Below are 15,941 nucleotides of genomic sequence, written 5' to 3'. Positions count from 1 at the left end.
CAAAATGATACACAAAACAAACCCTGGTTGACATACATACCATTCCCATACTCATCAAAATGTAATTTCTTCTAATCTATTCAATATATTTTTACATTCCAACAGTGAGCCACTAATTGCTGGACTAAGATTAGTCTACTTTAAATTGTGTCCCTTTTAACTAACAAGCAATGTAGTATAATTTAATACTCATTACTATATCAATAAAAAATAAATAATTGAAATATCCAAAGATATTTTCATTCACAGTTAATAGATTTTGTCCCTTTTTCTATTACTTCTGAATAAAAACATTTTTTATTTGTGTTCTGGCATCAAACAATAATGAATGACGCTTATAAATTCCATTTTGTAAGGTGGCAGGACTAGCTTATAAATCTTTACTTTGGGAATCATTTCAATAATAGAATCAAGTTTATGGAAGGCACAGTGATATGCAGGAAAATGAATCATATTTTGCCTGTTCCACTGTCATATAAACTTTAAAAGTTTTTTACAAATTTCTTCCTTCCATCAAGAAATGGCTAAATGTCTAATAATAAAACATGTAACCTGCAGAATGGAATTCTGTGCAGAATACCACCATGTTTTCAAAGAAAAAAACTGTGAACTTTACTGAGATTACATTTAACTCACCCAAAGTGGTATAACTTCACAATTTCTCCATGGCAGGAATGATATCTCATAAGAATAATAACTGATCTTTACAAAGTACTCTATTTGTTATGAAATATTTTAAATAAAATATCTCATTTGAGACTTTCCTCCTCAAATAACAGCTGGCTGGCATTTAAATGGCACTTTTAGTTTTACAAAGCATTTTATAAATATTCTATCAGTTGATTCTCATAAAACCCCAGAAAAATTTGCAAATTTTTGCAAATGAGGAAACTGACACTGAGAGAGATTATGTACTTGTCCAGGTTCACACAAATAAGTAAATTTCTGAAATATAATTCAAATCCCAATGTTCTAGATTCTAAAACCTTATGAGATAAGTATTACAGTTATGATTGTACTCATTTTAAAGATATAGAAACTAAGCATTCTCTGCTGTCACATAACTAATAAATCTCTTGAATCCTGTCTGGGTTCTCTTTCCTCTATGTCTTGTTATCTCACTGAGTTTTGCATTTTCCTCAATTACTAGGACTATGCAATGTGCCCGTAAGATATTTAATAGTTGTTATTGAAGTAAAATTGAAGGAAGCAAAAGAAAGGAAATAAAAGGATAGAGGAAGAGAAGAAGAGATGAATCTTAAATGTTATAATATTATGTTCAAGTGGGACAAAAAGCAATTTATCTTTCATTTCTACCTATTCAATCCTCCTATGATTTAAAGTACATTTCCCAGATCTTTTTACCTGTTCACAGAACAAAGGTATGAGAACTTATGATACCTCATCTGATTTAAATCCTGAAGGTCATGAAAGGCAACAATATGATCATACAGTAATGAAATTAATCTTGTCAAAGAATGAAAGTAATTTTCCAAGCTTTCAGATAGGATGTTTTAGGTACTATCCTACTAAATTTTTCCATTCTTTTCCAGACTTAGCAGCATCAGAGGTACACTGGGGAGGAAATGCAGTGATAGGAGGCTGGCTTTGGAAGGAAAAAGTCCAGGATTCAAATCCTTCCTCTGACATATCCTGATTGTCACTTAAGTCACTTAACCCATTAATGAATGAAATAATTCCTTAAGGCCAAGTTGCAGAATTGTTGTTGACCTTTTTATCAGAGAATCAGTTCATTACTGAGGATTCTCCACACCAAATGAAATCATAGGTGCAAAACAGCAAAATTGAAAAAAATTTACATGGCAGTTGGTAATGAAATACAGAGTGTTCTGAAGACTTTGTGAAGTTTTAAACTTTAGTAGCTTAATTATTTTTAGAAAACCCTTTTTATTAGTATTAAAACTGCTTGGGTACTTAGGTGGCACAGTGTATAGAGTAGGTGTGGTAGAGTAGGTGGAGATAAGAAGAGTTGAGTTCAAATGCAGTCTCTAACTGAGTCACTTTGGTCAAGCCACTTAACCCTATTTGCTTTAATTTCCTCAAGCTGAAGGAAAAGATAAACTACTTCAGTATCATTGCTGATTAGAGCTCAAAGGGGGTCATAAGGAGTAAGACACAACTGAACATTATATTTGCTTTTGTTACTTTATATGTTCACAGCTCTATTTCTTTTGTTTTGGGGGGTGAAAGTACCTTTGTATAACTGATTACAAGGTAAGTTAATAGTGTACTTTAATTCATAACAAGCTAAGACTCAATGCAAGTAATGAATCATGTGAAAGGTCACATTATTTGAATTTGTAGTACCTATTTCTGTTGGGCTGGTGCTAATTATCATATTTTACATAATTATAACTTCAAATGATGCAAACTAAGAGACATATGTCTACATCATTAATAAATCATTGTCTATATCAATTACATTCATTTTCCCCCTATTTTTTCTTAGCTAAAAGAAAAGGCTTTGAATTCAACTTATCGTTCCAACACAGTTATGGCATTTATAAGATAGCCCATGAGAATCATTATGATGAAGATGATGATGAAAACTCCATAGCGTATCATAACTTAATGGACTATGAGTGTGAAACCTTAAGAGACACACAGAAAGATACCAGCAATGTCCTTCATGCTATAAAAGTAGAATTCAGCACCGCATCTTCTCAGGACAGCTCCACATTGCCAGGTATCAACAAAAGCACAAACACAGTCAGTACTAACACAAAGCAGGACTCAGAGAGAGAGAAGAGCCTTGAGCAAGGATTGACTGACAAGACAGGAATATTTATAACAGAAGATGCCAGAAACTTTGAAAAATCTACCTTTTTGGAAGGACCAGAAAGAAGGCTTTCCCATGAGGAGAGTCACAAACCAGAACTTTCTGACTGGGAGTGGTGCAGAAGCAAATCAGAAAGGACTCCTCGTCAGGTAAAGTAGAAATTTTTCCATGAAATTAAAAGTGAAAGCTTTCATATAATGTCTCTAATAGAACTAGTTTTTTTTTTTATGTTGATATTGTACCTGTTAGTCTTGTCACTCATTCATTCATCTATTCAAATCTGAATTTTCTCTGCTCCCACACTATTGCTCTTCCATATATATATATATATATATATATATATATATATATATATATATATATATATGTAATTCTCAAAGAATTACTTAAATTTTATTTTAAAAATTAGCAATGCATGTCTATTTATTTTTAATCAGGTTATGTAATTCAGGAGTCCTTTTTCTTTAACTTAAATTACATGTGAAGCTCCTTAAAGTCTAATTGTTTCAGTAAAAGATTCATTATCTGTGAGATGATGTGAGAATGTATTTTCCTTCTAGCTATCAGAAAATTTAATCTAAATTGGTCTATATTTTTCACATTGTTGCCTTGCTAATGAGAATCTTTCCCTACAATGTAATTTTAGTCATATTCTATAATTAAAATTTTAAAACAATAAATAAATTATATTCTCACTTAGTCTTGGACATTTACAATGTTATTCCTTGAATATTTTCTGCTGGAAGCAATATATTTGATTACTAAAGTGAAATTTGATGATGCAAAGAGCTATTCAACTTAATAAGCATCTATTGAATACCTACTATATGTAGACTACTTTAGCAAGTTATGGGGATGAAAAGATGAATCCAAGATTTTCTTTGAATCATAGAGCTAGAGCTAAAAAAGATCCACACCCTTTATTTTATAGTAAGTATCCCAGTAGCCAAAAAAAATAAATGACTTTCCCAAAATTACATATTTCATAAAGAATCAGAGGCAGGATGTGAAATTGTCTTTTGACCTGAGTCATTTGGCAAACAAAGAAACAAAGAATTTATTATGAGTTTACTATGTAGCCACCACTGTGATATATATTTGGAATACAAATATTGTAATGCCAGAGAAACTGAGGCAAGATAGAGATTAGAGAGTTATAATAATTTTATTTGAAAGGGAGAGATTTACTGGGACCAAATGGATCCATGGTTTGGTCACAGGGTTGAATGAGACTATTGTCTCCAAGAATCCAGCCAACAATGTGAGTTATCAATGATATATATACATATATATATATATATATATATATATATATATATATATATATATATATATATATATATAAACACGTGGCTCAGATACAGAGGCAGGGGTGGAGTCAGAGTGTTGAGAGTGGGAAAAGGACTATGGATCCTGTTCTGACAGATTTGATCATTTTAAAATATCTTAAATAATATATTGATTGTTTGACATGACTTTTCCTTGTTTTCTGAAAACCCTTTGTACTCTTAAGATTAGCATTATACAGTCTCCCCCCCCCAATAGTGTTGCTATTTCAATCTAAATAAAATTTTTTCTCTGGCCAGAGAAATTTTAGCTTTCTTCCTTAGAATTTAAATTTAACAGCATATATTACATTCAAACAATGGGTTAACGGATAAAAGTAAAAGGTTGACTTTTTTTTTACACAAAGGAAGTAGTAACTTAAGAATGTGTTTATCTTCATGCCTGTCCATGGGATGTTTTCTTTATTCTTACCCCTTCTCTCTCCCCTGAAAATCCCATAAAAGTAATTGTCAGGCTCATTCAATGATACCAGTAAGACTTTTTAATGTGGCCGCCTCTGAAATAACTGTATTCATTTTCTAGCTCTTTCTTCAAAAACAGCTCATTCTTTCCCCTTCCTCTACAATTCTTCTTTCAAAAGATTTGTGGTTAAGATTTTATGAGATTGTATGTTGATCAATGTCTCTTTTATTCTATTGATATTAACAGATATAGGTGGGGGATTGTGTCAAGTAGGGAAATACGAGAAATTAAGATAGAATGGCTATAGTGATGTAACTCCTAGAATATGAGAATAAAATCTTTGCTACTTAAAAAAATAAGAGTAAAAAGAGCCAATAAAAATGTAGTAGAATATATTTATAAGGCTGGGTTTTGACATTAATATTATCTTTCTGGAAAGGCATTGGTATTCATTGGGCTCTCTCAGGTGTGTTGGAATTTCAATGGATTTGGTCTCCAATCAGCAATAGTTGAGGTCTGAGATGGTCCGTTGCTAGGTTTCCTAAGTACAACTCAGCATGCTATTGCCATGGTTCTGAAGTTGTTTAGTCATCAATATTAAGGAGAAGATATTTAAAGTGTCTTGCTTTCTGGTTTATAGTGGTGAGTTCCCAAAAGTCCTTGGTATTGTTGCTCATGAAGAAACGAAACTGGATCTAGGAGATAACTTGATGAATGGAAGAATTATTATAAAAGAACCGCAGAGCATCTCAGATACTAAAGGGATGTTACAGGCCATTCAAGGCAGTATATATCTAAGGGGAATCTACCCTTCAACATTTAGCAACAGTCATTCAGCCCTTTTACTACAAGATTTCCAGTGGAGGGTAGAAGCTACCCTACTATGTTTGCAGATAGCCCTTTCAACCTTAGGATACTTCTACCTGGGAGGAAGCTTTTCCTTTAATTGAGACTAAATTTGCTTATGCAACTTTTACCCATTGGCAACGGTAATATAGTAGAAAGTACTCTGGATTTGGGGTCAGAGTTCAAATGCTAGCAGCAATACAAGCTCAGTGACCTTGGACAATTCACCACGTTAGGTCAAATTTTCCTTGTCTGTAAAATGATGGTGAATTAGATAATAACTCATCTTATGTAAATAAGTAGTGCAATGGAAATCTATAGATCTGCCTTCTGGCACCAAACCATCCTCATTTCAGTTCTACATGACATCCCTTCAAATACTTGACAATAGTTATCCAGATACTCCCTAAGGCTTTTCCTTTCCTAACCCCACTTCTTTTTTATAAAGATTGCAAGACCCTCCACCATCCTGGATGTTCTCCTTTGAATTCTATCTATCTTCTCAGTATCCTCCCCCAAATATGGCACCCAGAGCTGAACACATACAAAGAAACATTGATATTTCCCCTATAATTTTCTACTGTCAAGATCCCAAAAACCCAATTAGCTTATCAGTCTAATTTTTTTTCTAAAGTATAAATGGGGGTATCTGAAAAAAAAAAACTTTATAACTTTATCACTTGGTCCCACTCAGAAAGACAGTCCATCTTCCTATAGAAACATAAATTTTAGAACTAGGCAGCTTCCTTGCTATACTTTGGGTATAATAATGGGCAGTTTATAACAACAGATTTCCTAAAGCATGTGACCTGAAGGAAGGATTGTAATTGGATTTGCCTCATAAACTCAATAATATAAAGGGTGGGGGCATTCAGCAGGAACTAATTTTAAAGTGACCTTTAACTAAAATTTCAGGTCCTCTGCAAGTTGTACCAGCTGGGCCTCAGGTAAGTGGCATTTTTATTATTCTGTAATATTTTAATAAGCTGCCTACAGAATATTCCCCAGGCCAAAAGCTAACAAAAGTTATTTGCTAGTGGTATTCCATAATGACATTTTCCCCACCTAATTTTGGTTCTTTTTCTTTTAAAAAATTCTCATAGGGGGATGTGGAGATGAAAATTAGATTTTGGCAACTCAGACATTGTAGATGATGTGCATTATTTCAAAGAATATGGGGAAATTATTTCTTTTAGGCTGAGTCTTTATAAAGTTGAATTGAGTGAACTATTGGGCAAAAATATGAATAATTCAGGCACCTATCCCTCTCATTAAAAAAAAAAAAAACTTTCTCAATCATCCTCAAATACAAAGCTGATATTGTATAAAAAGTAATTTAGACCAAAGATGTTGATGTTTCTTGAATTGAAATAATAGCAACTGCATAACTCAGCCATTTAGAGATGGATGAAAAAGTCCATTCATTGCTTTATGTGGTTATCCTCAATTCAATTCAATAAGCATTGATTGGGTTCTGAAGCCATGGGATTCACTGTGTCAGATAATGAAATATTAAGGGAAAAATGAAATGATCTCTGGTCTCAAGATACTTACAGTCTACTGAGAAGATCTGACCTAGGTAGAGATAAGTAAATACAACATACACATTTAGTAATTTTGTATTAGTAACTGCTGGAGAATCAGAAAATTTTTCTTTTAGGAGGTGACACTAAAATTGAGTTATGAGAGAAGCTAGGGATCTCAAAGAGCAAAGGTGATGAGGAAGACCAGGAATGAGGGGCAGCCTGAATAAAGGAAAGAAGGTAGGAGGTGGAATGACATATGTGGAGAACAGCACCTAGGCCAGTTTTGCTGGAACATGGCGTCTGGAAGAGAAGGAAAATATGAGGTAAGTCTAGAAAAGGCTTTTAGAAAGGCTTTGAATGCCAAACAGAGGAGTTTGCATTTTTTCCTGAAGGCAACAAATCACTACCGAATGATAAAGTTAGAATTGTGGTGAATGAATATCATCTCCACAGTTATATGGAAGATCATATGGAAGGAAGCTCAAAAACTTAATAATCCCAATCCCTCATTTTAAAGATGAGTAAATTGAGAGAAGTACAATGACTTTCCCAAAGTCACAAAGACAAAAAAGCATCAGAGATTGGATTTTAACCCATATCTTTTGGTTCCAGAGTCAATGTTTTTCCACAATGTCTTATCACAGGGAACAATTGCTAAATATCATCAATAATGGGCTGTACGTCTTATTGGTATTTGCTACAAGGCTGGTTGTCTAGATACGATCCAAAGAGATCGCTGGATTACTTGAATGATTCTTTTAATTGATTCAAAGTCCTCTCTTCCCTACCTGACTCATGCCAGTTTAGACTGCATACTCAATCTGTAATATCCATGTTTATCCTCAAAGTAATTAAAGATGTAGAAATTAATACTCTAGGGATTTCTTCCTCAACTAATTAAAATAGTTCCTCAATGTGTCTGAGTAGCCTTGCATCACTTACTGTAATGAAGCACAATCCATTTGTCTAATTGTTCACTTTTTGAAAATACAAGGGAATAGCATGTAGCCTTATGTTAAGCTAATTCATTTATTCACTAAAAACTGTCTCCATGTTAGCATCAGTAGGATGAAAGAATGCTTTTGTCTTGATTGTCTCACAGTCTTGAAAAAGAAAAAGAACTTTTGAGATTAAAGAAGTGATTTAGCAGATAAAGGCTGGATCTGGAGTTAGGAAGATCTGAGTTAAAATCCTGTCTCAAAACCTTAGTTATATAAGTCAGACAAGTCCCAAAATTTCTCTATACTTCCATTTCATCATCTACAAAATAAGGTAATTGTAATGAATAGCCTCCAAGATCTCTTCCAGCTCCAAGTCAATTATTTGAATCCATTAGGCTCTTGCTATCTTACATTGAAATAAATTTATTGAGCAAAAATTACATGAGAACAAATGCAATGTCTCTTGGTGATCCTTAGTTCAATAGCTATGAATGGTGCTTCTACACTTCCTATTATACACATTTGATAAATTCTGAAATTCAGAACTGCAGAAATAATTAAGTTCAGACCATCCACAAACCAGTATTCCATTTACATTTTGTATAATTCATCATCTTGTTTTACTTGGAGAACTCTAATGAACTCCTAAGGCAGGCCATTCTAGTTTGAAATACCTCCCATTTTAGGAAGGGTCTCCCCCCTGTACATCAAGACCTAGATTTCCTTCTTTTATGACTTCCACCTATTTCTTTGAGTTTTTTTCTTCTGGGTCCAAGAAGACAAAATCCAGTATCTCTTTCCACTTTACAAATATCCATGTTTATCCTCAAAGTAATTAAAGATGTAGAAATTAATACTCTAGGGATTTCTTCCTCAACTAATTAAAATAGTTCCTCGATGGGTCTGAGTAGCCTTGCATCACTTACTGTAATGAAGCACAATCCATTTGTCTAATTGTTCACTTTTTGAAAATACAAGGGAATAGCTTGAAGCCTTATGTTAATCTAATTCATTTATTCACTAAAAACAGGACATAATGATCTGTTTAAGTTTTTTCTTATGCAAAACATTGCCATTTGTTTCAACCATGTAGCATTCATTCTCATGTAGCATAATCTAGAATTTTGAAATTTCTCTTCTGGGTGTTCTAAAACTAATAGCCCTCCTACAATATGATACCCAAACTTGAGCATGACTAACACCTTCTCAGTCTGGATTTATTTTTATTAATGTAGCCTGAGATCACATCAATTAGGACTGATGGGGGTAGCTACCATAACACAGAGTTGCATCATCTTGAGCTTGCAATCCAGTGAACACTTTCAAGCTATTTCCATACAAACTACTACTTATTCACTTCCCTTCTACACATCTTGCACTTCAAGGTTCATTTTTTAATCCAAATGTAAAACTTTCCATTTATTTCTATTAAATTTAAAGATCGATTAACCAATAATTGGGTTTCTTAATAATTTTTGTATTCTAACTCTGTTATCCAATATTTTAGAAATACCAGTTTTTTAATGACCTATAAATCTAATAACAATGCTATATAGGCCTTTATCTAACTCAGTGATAAAAATATTCAAGAGGACAGGGCAAGAGATAGATCTCTGACTTAAATTGAAACAAACAAAAACATTTGTAAGGTACTTTTAGTATATTATGCCAAGTGCTGTGCAAAATTCTTTACAAATTTATGTCTTTTGATTTCTATGACAACTCTGAAAGGTAGATGCTATTATTATTCCCATTTTACAATTAACAAAACTTAGGCAGTCAGAAGTTAAATGACTTCTCCAAGGTTGCTTTCATTTTACGTTTTTGAGATGATATTTGAAGCCAGATTTTCTTGAATCCAGGACTAGTGTCTTAACTTTATGTGTAAACTATCTAGACATCTTTGTTTTCTCAAGTGGATAATGAACCAATAATGTATATTTTTTGACTTCATGAATCTAAACAAACCCAGATCTCTCCAGATCTCTTTATTTGGGTATCTACATATCTCTCCATTTGGCCCATGATGATAACATAAGAGATTTCATCAAAGGATTGGCTAAAATCTACATAAATTTCATCTGTACCACTCCTCTGTCAAAAAAGGAAATAAAATTAGTGTAGGATAACATATTTTTGATAATTTTTTGAGATAATTTCTTTTTTCAAGGTATTCACTTGCCCTCTTGACTATAATTTCTTTTAGGATTTTGCCCAAGAGTGCAGTCAAGCTCAATAATCTCTAGTTTGCAGATTCTATTTGCTTGCGATTTTTTAAAGTCACATATGTTCTTCTTGATCTTTTTTCTAGATCTGTTGGGTTTTTTGTTTCACATTCTGTTCTATTTTTTCATTCTTTATGCTTTGATTTGTTATTTCTTGGTCTCATAACTTCATTGGCTTTCCTTTGTGCAATGCTAATTTTCAAATAATTATTTTCTTCCTTAAGACTCTATATCCCCTTTTCTTGTTAGTTACCTTTTTCCATAAGCTTCTTGTTCTTGAAATTATTTTAGATTTTCTTTTATCTCATTTGATTTTTGGTCTTTTTGAGTTCTCCTATAAATTTGTTCTGGACAGGTAACCATTTAATATTGTTTTTTGGGGTATAAGAGGTTTTTTTTTTTACTTCACTATCCTCCTCTGAAGATGAACCTCAGTTTTCCCTATTCCTATAGCAAGTTTCAATGATTGGATTCTGCTCTTTGCCTGCTCTTTTTTTTTAAATGAAAAATATTGGTGCAAGCATCTCTGTTCCTGGGGAAGCACCTGAGGATGATGCTTCTAGCTTCATTTTAGTTTTCCCTTCTGAACTGGAACCCCAAAATAAGAACTCTCCCTTCTTACAAATGCTGGCAGGCATCAGTTTCCCTGTTCCTCTCAGTCCTTCTGCACTCTCTCTTGCCCAGGGCCATGTCACTATAGCACAACTGGACTTGATGTTCCTAATCAGAGAAGCTTCCCTCTGTCTTCCAGACTGAGACACCCAACTCCACAGGCTGTCCTGGAGATGAAAGTTCTTATGGTGCTTTGCTTGAGTTAGTTAAGAAAACCTTTTTGGAAGAGTTGAGTCTTCAGCCTAGACTGAAGAAATTTGTGTAAACAAAAGCAGTGTTTTTTAAAAATGGTTTTTAATTGCTCATCCCTGCAACTTTTTTAAAGTTAGTGACTCTAAAATAGCTTTGTAAGAAGTGATAATTAAAGCCATAATTACCAGCAGTGCCTCCACTGAGACAAAAAAAGTAAAAAGTTCTGCCTCTTATTAAAGAAGTTATTTTCTGCCTGCTTTAATCTGCCTGGAGGTGTCTGGTCTCCTGGTGCACAATCACCAGTTGAATTCTGCTGCTTACTCTAGTGTTAGGGAAGGATCATTCTGGACCCTTCTTCCCAAGAGCAACCTAAGGTTTTCAAACAATTCATGGTAACTTATAAATATTCCATAAAAAGAGAAAGGAAAAGAGAACATGCCATATGTTTAAATAAATGAATTGTAAAGGACTTATTTAACATAATTAATCAACATTAATAAATGCCTACTATGTTCTAATAATCAATTAAGTATTGTGTATTTATTAAAGACCTTCTGTGTTCTAGGTACTGGTGATATAAAGGCAAAAGTGAAATTAAAAATTATAAATTCTACTGAGGAAAATAACAAATATGAAATGTGATAGCTAGGGAGAGAATCCTTGACCTAGACAAATGAACACATCATGGGTTTCTTAGAGGTAGCACCAATTACATCATATTCATAGGGACTACTTGTGTTCAACCTGAGGCAGAGTGTTTCAAGCTCGTATTGATCTGATCAGCCACACTGGACACGCTGGAACTCAACTTTAACATAGTGATGCCTTTGAGAATGAAGGACAGCATCTTAACCTAACCTAACCTAATTACATCAACCCAACAAATTGTCTGATTTAAAGGAAGTAGTCATGTTTGTTCATTCTTTACCTGGGGATGATTACAAAAACAAAGACATTCGGAGCAGTGTGTTACGTTCATAATTTAGATGAAGTTACAGAACCACAATGTGAATGGTATTACAGATTGCAGTCTGATTACATCAACCATACTCATCAACTTTGCCGCTTGATTGAAGGGAATTCAAGGAAAAAAAATAATCAAAAAATGTAAAAATCTATTGCCTTGTGGGTTCACCTATAAGTCCCATTTTAATTGATGTAATTAGGTTAGGTTAGGTTAAGATGCTGCCCTTCATTCTCGAAGGCATCACTATGTTAAAGTTGAGTTCCAGCGTGTCCAGTGTGGCTGATCAGAGCAATACGAGCTTGAAACGCTCTGCCTCAGGTTGAACACAAGTAGTCCCTATGAACACGATGTAATTGGTGCTACCTCTAAGAAACCCATGATGTGTTCATTGATTTTACACTGACAGATTTAGATTTGAATGCTTCAATAAGGTCTATGAACTCATCAAGATTGTTTCTCTGCCAATTGCTATTGATGACAATCTCTAAGCACTTTCTCATGCTTTCTGAGTAAGTTATCCTTCATTTTCAATATATGAAAAGACTACCTTCTCTTTCAGTTATAAATTTTTGGTGATCATAAGTGGGACTCTTGTCTGGCTTGGTAGACAGAGGAGTGAACTTGGTCAGGAAGATCTGTAGTCAAACATCAGATCTGAGACTCAGTGGCTGTGTGACTCAACTTGGCAAGTCATTTAACTTGCCTTAGATTTGTTAAACTAGGGATCTGAATTTAGTAACTTCTATGATTGCTTATATCTTGAAATCTATGATCCAATAACATCATCCTTAAAGTCTTCCATATCTAGATGTTCTCAGATGGGTGGGTATCAGTAGAGTACAAAGGCTTTCTGAGTAAGTTATCCTTCATTTTCAATATATAAAAAGACTACCTTCTCTTTCAGTTACAAATTTTTGGTGATCATAAGTCTGCTTCTGGTGATATGGTAGTGTCTACTCATGTTGAATGTGTGTCTTTCCATTACCCTGTTATCAACAACTGTAACCTTTTAAAGCTTCTGTCATCCCATGACACAATAATACGACATTTTTTTTTTTTTTGGGAGGCTGGGGTTAAGTGACTTGCCCAGGGTCACACAGCCAGGAAGTGTCAAGTGTCTGACACCAGATTTGAACTCAGGTCCTCCTGAATTCAAGGCTGGTGCTCTATCCACTGCGCCACCTAGCTGCCCCCATATGACATTTCTAGATGAATATTGATGTTTAAAAGATGGACCTTTATTTCAGAAAGAAAAATGAAGTCATCAAAAGCACTGAACAATTTCCCAAATACTTTTCAGTCTTGTTATCTTCCATTTATTCAATCCTGGGCCCAGCTCATTGTCTATCTGAAATTTCTGGCCTAAATATGTATTCTCTTGTAAACAATACAGTAAACTGGTTCTCCAAGTGTGCATATAATAATTGAGAGAATAATTTAATCTTATTTTTTCAATTAACAACATTTTTCCTTGTTCTTCTATCTCCTCCGCATTGCTAATAAGAAGTAAAACAGGGGTAGCTAGGTAGTGTAGCGGATAGAGCATCAACCCTGAAGTCAGTTCAAATCTGATCTCAGATAATTAACACTTCCAAGCTATGTGACCTTAGGCAAGTCATTTAACCCTGATTGCCTCAGCAAAGAAAAAAAAATCCATTGTTAGAAATATATACAGTCAAGCAAAATAAAATTTCACATTGACCATGTCCAAAAATGTATGTCTCATTCTGTGTATTGAGTCCTTCATCTTTCTGTCAAGACATGGATACCATGGTTGAGTCATCTCCGGTCCTCTGAAATCATACTTGGCATTTTTAATCCATTTAAATTTCCCCATACACATCATTTGACTGATATCTTTTGCTTTATCATGGAGGAAGCTCTGTAAGGTTCCGAGGCTTGACACTCTCCTCCAAAGGATTACTAGGAAAACTCCATCATCTTTAAGAAATCCCTCCTTCCTTTTATCCCTCTGCAATGTACTGGTGAACATCTTTGCTCTGTGTTCTATATCTTATTTGATTTTAATAACTAAAGGGTCAGTGAACAGAATGATCTCTGTGGTTCCGGTTGTCAAAAAATCTGATGTAATATTATGATACACATGAGAGATATCTTGTTTGCAGAGAGCCTTTGAGTTTGTATTTTATGTTCTACCAAAGCATAGGCTTTTTTAGAAATATTATCCATATTTTAGGGGTGATTTCTTGTATTCTCTTTACCTTTTATTAAAAAAAACTCTCATTGTGCTATATTATGAAGAACATGTGCAAAAACCTTCCTACTCAATAATCCTCCTACTTTACTTACCTTTTTCAACTCATTTCTCATGCCTTATCTATCTCAATTCCCCCATTGTCTCTTATCGTAAAATGCTGTGTGATATACCTGTCAAAATCAGTGTCATTATTTTAATTGGCTGTTAGCTCCTTTAGAACAAGGGTCACAGTAGACTTATGCCTTGCACATTCCTCAGCATTTAACAAAATGCTCTAGACACTGATTTTTAATGTTTAATTAAATGCTAAGATGAGATATTGGATAGAGCACTGAACATGGAGTCAGGACCTGAATTCAAATTCAGTCTTAGACATTTACAAGCTGTGTGATTCTGAGCAAATCACTTAACTTCTGTTTGTCTAATTTTTTTCTTCCTCAAAATTAGGGTAGAAATAGAATCTCTCTTCCATTGTTGTGAAAATTGACTAAGATGATATTTGTAGAACATTTTGGAAACATTAAAGCATTTTATAAATGCAAACTATTATTTATGATTTAAAGACTGAGGCAATGAATTAACACATAAGTTGGAGATCCATTTCCAAGACTGATTTATAATCCTTTTCTTTAAAATGTAATGTCAGTTTGTTATTTTTTCTTAAGGTTTAATTTTAGAGGGTTGCATATTATTTCTATACTTCAGATCATTTGTTCTGAGGTTTGTAAGCCTGGGGCTTTCCAAGTTTTTTTCTTTTTTCAATCTTACTGCTGAATAGTAAAATGTAAACTACAGAATTTATAATCATAGGCTGTCAGAGCTGTGTTTCTTAAACACTTTCTGAGATATCATTATCAGCCATGAAGTCCAAAATCAACATTTCTGAAACTAATTTGGCAGCAAAACACTTTAGCATTTGGAATATATTCCCAGGACTGATAAGTTGTGGTGTAGGCTTGGGACCTCACTATCAAGAAAAGTTAGAAAGGGAAAATTTTGCAATATGAGAATATTCCCATGGAAAAGTCAAGAAATATTTATTAATCAGATACTATGTTCAGACACTGTGCTGGTATTAGAGATAAAAACAAGGACAAAAAACAGTTCCTGCTCTTAAGGAGCTCAGTCTAATAGGGAATAGAGTATGCAAACAACTGATTACAAACCAAATAAGATATGTATAGCATAAATCAAAGATAATCACAGAAGGAAAATGCTAATATTAAAAAGGAGTCAAAAAAACTTCTTGTACAAGGGAGAAGTTTAGCTGAAGCAGGAATTAATCCAAAAAAGGATAGAGTTATGGGAAGGGAGAGCATTTGAGGCATGGCAGACAGTCAGTGAAAATGCCCAGAGTCTGAAAATGGATTATCTCATATGAGGAGCAACAAAGAAGTCTACTGACTTCACAAAATTGAAGAGTACATGGTAGTAGTGTAAGGTGTTAGAAGACTTAAGAAAATGGGAAGAGACCAGTATATGAAGGGCTTCAAAGAAGATTTTACATTGCTTCTATTTATGTTTTGGTTTTGGAGTTAACAGAGAGTCAGTGGAGTTTATTGACTAGGAAGATAAGGTGTTCAGCTGCCCTTTGGGAAGCTGGATTTGACAGCTGAATGGAGAGTGGACTGGAGTGACTTAAAGTAGAGAAGACAACTAGCAAGCTATTAAAATAGCTCACTTGTGGTAACTCAGATTAGTTCCAATGGTCTTGTGATGAATAGAGCCATCTGCACCCAGAGAGAGGACTGTGGGAACTCTTTTTATTGTTGTTTGCTTTCATTTTTCCTTTTTGATCTGATTTTTCTTGTGCAACGTGATAATTGTGGAAATACATATAGAAGAATTGTATGTGTTTTACATAT

The 15,941-nt window shown here is 34.0% G+C and overlaps 1 protein-coding gene across 1 annotated transcript in view; it reads left to right on the top strand.

Annotated features, from left to right (window-relative positions):
* The window catches only part of GPR149 (G protein-coupled receptor 149), an 85,762-nt gene that overhangs the window by 10,956 nt on the left and 58,865 nt on the right, over window positions 1–15,941 (top strand). Inside the window, 1 exon segment of the mRNA XM_074298044.1 lies at window positions 2,471–2,949. Within this exon segment, the coding sequence (XP_074154145.1) occupies window positions 2,471–2,949 (479 nt within the window).

The sequence above is a fragment of the Sminthopsis crassicaudata genome, chromosome 3 (assembly GCF_048593235.1).
Source record: "Sminthopsis crassicaudata isolate SCR6 chromosome 3, ASM4859323v1, whole genome shotgun sequence".
Taxonomy (NCBI): domain Eukaryota; kingdom Metazoa; phylum Chordata; class Mammalia; order Dasyuromorphia; family Dasyuridae; genus Sminthopsis; species Sminthopsis crassicaudata.
Note: the sequence above shows the minus strand (reverse complement) of the source record. Positions and strands in the feature narration are given on the sequence as shown.